Here is a 7582-nt window from a genome sequence, read left to right as displayed (position 1 = left end):
TCCAACCCCGATGGGGGACACAGAAAACTGAGGGGAGACTGGATGTGGTGGCTCACACCTGTAATCCCAGCACTGTGGGAGGCCGAGCAGGGCGGATCACCTGAAGTCAGGAGTTCAAGACCAGCCTGGCCAACATGGTGAAACCCCGTCTCTACTAAAAACACAAAAAGTTAGCTGGATGTGGTGGTGCGTGCCTGTAATCCCAGCTACTCGGGAGGCTGAGGAAGGAGAATCGCTTGAACTCAGGAGGCGGAGGTTGCAGTGAGCTGAGATCACACCACTGCACTCCAGCCTGGGTAATAGACCAAGACTATAAGAAAAAAAGAAAAGGAAAAGAAGAGAAGAAAGGAGGAAGGGAGGGAGGAAGGGAGGGAAGGAGGGAAGGAGGTAGGGAGGGAAGGAAGGGAGGGAGGGAAGGAAGGAGGGAGGAAGGGAAGGGAGGGAGGAAGGGAGGGAAGGAGGGAGGGAGGTAGGGAGGGAAGGAAGGGAGGGAGGGAAGGAAGGAGGGAGGAAGGGAAGGAGGGAGGGAGGGAGGGAAGGAGGGAGGGAGGGAGGGAAGGAAGGAGGGAGGGAGGGAAGGAGGGAGGGAAGGAAGGAGGGAGGGAGGGAAGGAGGGAGGGAAGGAAGGAGGGAGGGAGGGAAGGAGGGAGGGAAGGAGGGAGGAAGGAAGGAAGGAGGGAGGAAGGATGGGTGCAGGGGCCCTGAGGGTGGACAACACAGGAAGGGCTGGCACGCCAGTCTCAGTCATCCCCACGGGGCCCCAGTGTTAGGGTTCGAGGATTCTGCCTGGAATAGGAGTTGGGCTGGACGCTGGTGCCCCTGGGGACAGGCTGCCATGAATCCTCAATCCTGGCTCCGGAACAGGGCGTATTTGAGGAGCGTCACTGGAAAGGCTGGCGTCAGAGCCGTCTGTCCCCTGCCCGGCGTCTGGCAGTGCCTGGTGTGTCAGCAGTCTCAGACAGGGTGAGCATGACAAGGTTTTTCCATGGCCAGGGCCGAGCTCAGAGGGGCGTGTGCCAGAGCTGGGCAGAGTCCAGCAGGCTCTGGGCTTGGACAGAGCTGGCTGCGGTCCTGCCTCCCACAGGGAGGTGGAGGCATGGGTGCTGGCGGACCCTCAGACACACGGGCACAGACACACAGGGCAGGGGACCCTCAGACACATGGCACAGACACACAGGGCGGGGGGCACTCAGACATGGCACAGACACACAGGGCAGGGGGCCCTCAGACACATGGCACAGACACAGGGCGGGGGGCCCCATCCCAACAGGAGTTGCACAGGCGGAGGCTTCTCTCCACCCTTGTCCAGCCAGCCCTCAACAGCATGCCGGTCTCGATGCAGACATGGGCACTGCCCCTGAGGAACTTTGGTTTCTAAGGGAAAACCTGGGCAAGTCATTGACACTGGACTTGCAGGTAAGGCATGAGGACAGCAGCTCTTGAGGAAGGAGATGCAGCCCGGCAGGCTTCCCGGAGGCAGCAGCACCATGGGCGGGGAGCAGCGTCCCGGGACCACACACAGGTAAGCGTTCGACTGTGCAGAGTCAGGGAGAGAGGTGGGGCGTCCAGGGCCTTAGGCAGGTTCCAGACAGGGCCCATTCCTCACCAACCCCAGGAGTCTCCCCAGAACTCCGCACTGACAGATGGGTGACAGCAGGGTTTTCAGCCAGCCTCTTGGAGGTGTGAAAAGAGAACAAACTTTCGGGACCTAAAACACTAAGTCAAAGGGAAAGTCAAGCTGGGAACGGAGTCCCGCACGCCGCCTCCCATCTTCCTCCGTGGACAGCCACAAAGGTGAGATGCCCCGTGCCCCCCTCGCCAGCTGCTCACAGGGAAGCTCCTGTGGACCCCAAGATCTTGACTCTGAAACTTCTGCAAAATCTCAACAGCTTAACTTCTTTGGTACAGGACAAAGGACAGAGCTAAAGTCACCTTCCACTCACCTAGGCGAACGCGCACCTGCCGGCTTCCTGTTCCCTGTGGAAACGCAGGGTCGCCCGGCGTGGGGCTGCGCCTTTCACTCGCCTACCCCACCTCCCACATTTCAGAATGTGCATTTGGTGACAGCTGGTCAGACTTAAAGGAACACACCGCTTGCCTCTTCTCCACCTGCCCTTTTCTTTCCCCTTTAGGTACAGACGTCTCCAAACCCTCTTTGGGGTTTTTTGTTTCTGTTTTTGGTTTTTTGAGGCAGAGTCTCGCTCTGTCGCCCGGGCTGGAGTGCAGTGGTGCGATCTCGGCTCACTGCAACCTCCACCTCTCCAGGTTCAAGAGATTCTCCTGCCTCAGCCTCCCAAGTAGCTGGGATTACGAGCACACGCCACCACACCCAGCTAATTTTTGTATTTTTAGTAGAGATGAGGTTTCACCATCTTGGCCAGAGTGGTCTTGATCTCTTGACCTTGTGATCCTCCCAATTGCAGGTGGAAGCCACTAGGCCCTGTCTGTTTTTGTATTTTTAGTAGAGATGGGGTTCACCATGTTGGCCAGGGTGGTTTTGAACTCTTGACCTCGTGATCGTCCTGCTTCAGGCTCCCAAAGTGCTGGGATTACAGGTGGGAGCCACCTCGCTGGGCCTCCAAACCCTCTTTGGAAAAAGCAGACCACAGATGTTTCCTGTAGCTTTGTGCCCTTCACCTTGGTAAAATACATCTCTGAACTGATTGAGACCCGTCTCAGACACCTTCTGCTTTATAGAGGTAAGAACAGAACCGGCCACCAGGACCAGTGCAGGAGCCTGGCTTCCCGGCTGTGACAGCCTCCATGTCCCACCTGCTACCCCCGAGCCCCCAGCCCCAGGTGGGAGGAAGGGCTGCCCTGCTCGGGTGGGCACACGGTGCAGCAGTGGAGCTCCAGCCTAGACCATGGCCTGTCTCTCTCTCTCCTCTCCCTGTCCCAGATTCCCAGGAAAGAGGCCCCACGTGAACACGGGGGTGGAGTCACAGAGAAGCCAGCTTCGGCCAGGGGGTGGCAGCTGTTCCCTGCCGATGGTAGGGATCAGAGCCAAGCATGACTGCTGGACCCCAAGTCCTTCACAGAGTGGGCAGGAGGCGGCAGCAAGGGAGGAGGCCGGAGCGGACTCAAGCAGCCACACTGCAGGTGCAGAGGGAGGCAGGAGGCCGGGCGCCGGTCACGTCCTGCTGCAACCCTGCAGGGCTGAGGCCAGGTGCAGACGCCACCAGATCCCCATGGAATTCTGCCACAGTGACTCACACTGCCACTCCCCACAGACCCCCACCCCACAGCAGAAGGATTCTGGCTTCATGTAAGTGGCTCCCATCTAAAAGATGCCCCAAGCTGGGCGCAGTGGCTCACGCCTGTAATCCCAGCACTTTGGGAGGCTGAGGCAGGCGGATCACCCGAGGTCAGGAGTGTAAGACCAGCCTGGACAACATGGCAAAACACTGTCTCTATTAAAAATACAAAAAAATGAGCCGGATGTGGTGGCAGGTGCCTGTAATCCCAGTTACTTGGGAGACTGAGGCAGGAGAACCGCTTGAACCTGGGAGGCAGAGGTTGCAGTGAGCTGAGATCGCGCCACTGCACTCCAGCCTCGGCAACAAAATAAGACCCTTGTCTCAAAAAATAAGAAGAAAACCTAAAGTGAGGGTTAGGGGGATGAGGGTGCCTGAGGGCTCCATGGGGGCTGGGATGCAGAGACAGCATTTGCTGCCCCTCCTCTGGGCCCAGGACCCCGCCCCGAACTGCCCTCAGGCTCTCATCCCAGGCACCTGCCCTCGGCCTCTCATCCCAGGCACCTGCCCTCGGGCTCTCATCCCAGGCACCTGCCCTCGGCCTCTCATCCCAGGCACCCTCCCCTGGGGCCACCTCGGCCCCTGCTTCCCCCGGTTGGAAGCCACCTCCCCAGCCTGCTTGGACCCATGTTCCAGAAGCAACCGCTGCCATGTTCCCACTCAGATTGTGTGTTTGTGCCATGTGGTGTTCGTGCCGTGTGGATGCCACTGAGGTGTGAACCTGGGGACCGATGCAGGCTCCAGGGAGCTGCAGTGTGGCTGGGCTTATGCAGAAGAGACCAACAACCTCCACTCGACTCAGCATCTCCTTCCTCGAGGGAGAGTCTCCCAGAGGTGTCCAGGGGACAGGGAAGGGCAGGGGCCCAGGAGCCAAGGCTGGAAGCTCAGCCCCCACTCAGCCTTCGAAAATGCTCTAGTGGGAGCAGCTGGTCTCAGGGGAAGGCTTAAAACTCCAGCAGGGCCCAGGCAGGTGCGGACTCGGGAAGAGTGGAGGGAAGCCTCGCCTGGCCCGCCTTCCTCCTGCTCCTCCACCATGTGGCCCGTCCCAAGCTGTTCTCTCTTCCCGCCCCCAACTCAGGCCTGGCTCCAGACAGTCTCCTCGGACCCTGAGGCCCAGGGCTGGGGGGCCTGGAACAAGACCAAGAATTCTCTGGGGCCAGAGGGTGGGGAAGGGAAGGAGGAGAGGGAAGAGGAGGCAGAGGAAGACCAGGATGGAGATGAAGGCTTCCTGCTATCTCTGCTGGAGCAAAAGAATCTGGCTGAGTTCCCCATGCCTGACCAGGTAACAGCTGTGCGGAGGCCCTGGGGACCTCAGGGGACCTGAGCCACGGGGGCTGGTGGACACAGGGTCTCCATGACAGATGGCTGCAGCTGATTTAGGAGGGGAGCGGTCCACTGCACACCTGCCTGAAAGAAGGTGGTGGGGAGCTCCCAGCCTCATAGAACGGAGGGGTCAAGGTGGCCTTTCGGCCCAGAGAAGGGCCCTTGAGGTGAGGGTTGCAGAGATGAGTTTGTCATCCCAGTCAGCTGCCCCAGAAAGTAGTGTCCCTGCCAGAGAAGGGCTGTCCCCTTGAGGGTGTGACCCTCAGCTGGAGCTGGCAGGCCACATGCCTACCCTCCTCGGAGCAGAGCCTGCTGGCTGCCTGCCCTGCTCAGGGATATGTGTTGGCAGGAGCTGGAGGCCATCAAGATGAAGGTGTGGGCCATGGAGCAGGCCGAGGGACTGCCTTGGCCTCCAGGAGCACAGCGCCTCCTCCGGGAAGAGGAGGACGCTGTGGCAGGGCAGCTGCTGAGCCCCGAGACAACAGGTAGGAACGAGGCCCCAGGCTGGGTCCCGGAGTTTCCATGAGGGTTGGGCCTGGCAGGCCCCACATGCCATGGACCTTCCGGAGAGAGGAGTGAGGAAGGAGCCGTGTTCTCCGCAGGCTACCCCATCGGTGGGACCCCGGAAGAGAAGGTGGAGGCTGACCACAGATCCATCTATGTGGGCAACGTGAGTGGTGGGCAGGGGAGTGCAGGCAGTGAGTGGGGCCCCATCTTTTCTGGGGATCCAGGCCCCTGCCCCAGACAGGCTTGAAGGGAAGGGGCTCTGATGCTGGGGGCAGCCAGACTGTCGCCTCGAGGAAACGCAGGCCTGGGCCTGAGTTCGCTTTCCCACATGAGCTGGAATTCAGGATTGCACATGAAATCTCCAATTTAGAGCTTTTTAAAAGGCTCCAGCCCTCAGGAGGGAGCGCCACGTGAGATACCCTTCCCTCTCTTCTCCCCTCCATCCCCCAGAGTGTGGGCGGTTGGGGCCTGGGGCCATCCCCTCCCAGTCCCAGTCTTGGGGTTTCTTCCCCCGCCTCTACCAAGAAAGCCCGGGGAGAGGGCCAGGCGTCTCCCTCACATGCCGGTCTGGGCCAGGTGGACTACGGGGGCTCGGCGGAGGAGCTGGAGGCCCACTTTAGCTGCTGCGGGAAGGTCTACCGAGTCACCATTCTGTGCGACAAGTTCTCTGGACACCCCAAGGGGTCAGTGTGGGGCCTGGCGGGGCGCTAGCCACGTGGACAGGCCCTGGCCTCACCCCTCCCCTCCCCACCCCCCAGCTATGCCTACATCGAGTTTGCCACCAAGGGCTCTGTGCAGGCCGCCGTGCAGCTGGACCAGAGCCTCTTCCGCGGCCGCGTCATCAAGGTGTGTTGGGGTCCCCAGGTCCACAAATCTGGGCACGAAGGCGCTGGCCCCCTGGCCCTGGGACACACCGCAGCTCTGGCACAGCGTGTCTCAGGCATGGTGGGCAGCTGGGCCTGGACAGGGTGTGACGGGACCCTCAAACCTGAAGCTGGGTTTGGTCTGTGAGTGGCATGGTGTAGAAGGGCCCCCCCCCGCCGCAGGGATGCTGGCTGTGACTGGGTGTCACGTGACCACAGCGGTGGCGAAGGCAGAGGGACCCTATAGGTCTGAATGGCATCCTGAGCTGGGCAGGACCCCATGCTCCGGGGCTTCGGGGCTGCAGGCTGGGTCTCGGCCCTCCCTCAAGGACGACTCGGAGCAGACCTCTGTTCCAGGTGCTGCCGAAAAGAACCAACTTCCCTGGGATCAGCTCCACAGACCGCGGGGGCCTTCGAGGACACCCAGGCTCCAGGGGGGCACCCTTCCCCCACAGCAGGCCCCGGTTCAGACCACGAGGGCAGAACCAGTGAGTGGGTGCCTGTGGGGGCAGCCTGGGGGGCGAGAGCCATGGGGGGCATGAGGGTCTGGGGATCAGGGACAGGAGCGGGTCCCTGTGCTGGTTCCTGATGGGGCTACAGGAATGTATCTGGCAGGGCCTGGGTGAGGGCTGGGGGTAGGGTGGGGTGGGGAGGGCTTCTTGGAGCCTCTCTGCTGGGAGACAGGATCCCTTCTTGTTCCCACAAAGGCTCTGGGGTGGGCTGCTGCTGCCCCAAAGGGCTCTCCTGGTGCTGCCCTTTCCTTCCCTGGCACCTTCCCAAGAGAGCAGCTGGGAGTCACCAGAAAGGCCCCCTGGGGCATCGGTTGAGCAGCAGGGTGACCACCCTGCATCCTTACCCTGTTGTCCTGGGAGGCCCTAGGCCGCCTCCCAGCTTCCCCCCCGGGGAGGCCACTCACCCTGCCCTCTCTTTCTGTGCAGGGCACGCGGAAGAGCCTCCCTGTGGTTCTCACCGTATTAATGGAAGGGCCTGCTTTTGAGAGAGGGACTGGGGGCTGGGTCAGGAGTAAACCTGTTGTGTTCCATAGGGGGCTGGGGCTGGCAGGGAGTGGGGTGGGGGCGAGGCCAGAGGAGAGGGGTGTCCAGAAGAGCAGCCTCTGGCCCCCCACTTGGCCAGAGGGGAATGGTCCACTCGTGGCCATAGCCACGAGTCACAGCCATGGCCTGGTAGTGGGCCGGGCACGGGTGCCACAGGGCTCCAAGGGGCTCTGGGCAGTGAGGCATGGGGGAGGAACAGAGGCCCAGGCAGTGCCAGGCCAGCTTGGGGTTGGCATGCTTGGCTCTTCAACTAACTCATTTTAAACAGAAACGTGTGTCTTAATGGTGAAGCATAAATTATTAAAATTGAACATTTTTAAAAAGCAAATGGCAGATTCATTCCTTGTGTTCTCGCCGTGGACAGTTCCCTTTGCGTCTTCTCCTGGGACAGAACACGGAAAGCGGCTGGTGGAACGTGCCTGTGGGCCAACGACAGGGCTCTGGCCCCATTGCTACTGACAGCAAGCAGACGGTGCACAGGCTGAGGCGGCGTCAACGTCACCGCCAGCCTGATGGGCCACGACTGCCGGTGTGTAAGCCAAGACGCCCTCACACACATGTGATGACCCTGCCCTCGCCC

The 7582-nt window shown here is 61.0% G+C and overlaps 1 protein-coding gene across 1 annotated transcript; it reads left to right on the top strand.

The window, feature by feature from the left end:
* The first annotated feature begins 898 nt into the window (after positions 1-898).
* On the top strand, positions 899-7330 carry PABPN1L (PABPN1 like, cytoplasmic). The gene is made up of 11 exons (XM_078357988.1): positions 899-963; positions 1417-1522; positions 1616-1794; positions 2532-2699; positions 2900-4536; positions 4927-5062; positions 5180-5247; positions 5661-5767; positions 5843-5930; positions 6305-6435; positions 6886-7330. Exons 5-11 carry the CDS (start codon positions 4288-4290, stop codon positions 6923-6925), a joined length of 819 nt encoding a protein of 272 aa, XP_078214114.1. The 5' UTR covers positions 899-963; positions 1417-1522; positions 1616-1794; positions 2532-2699; positions 2900-4287; the 3' UTR covers positions 6926-7330.
* The last annotated feature ends 252 nt before the right edge of the window (positions 7331-7582 follow it).

Source organism: Callithrix jacchus, chromosome 20 (assembly GCF_049354715.1).
Source record: "Callithrix jacchus isolate 240 chromosome 20, calJac240_pri, whole genome shotgun sequence".
Classification (NCBI taxonomy): Eukaryota; Metazoa; Chordata; class Mammalia; order Primates; family Cebidae; genus Callithrix; species Callithrix jacchus.
Note: the sequence above shows the minus strand (reverse complement) of the source record. Positions and strands in the feature narration are given on the sequence as shown.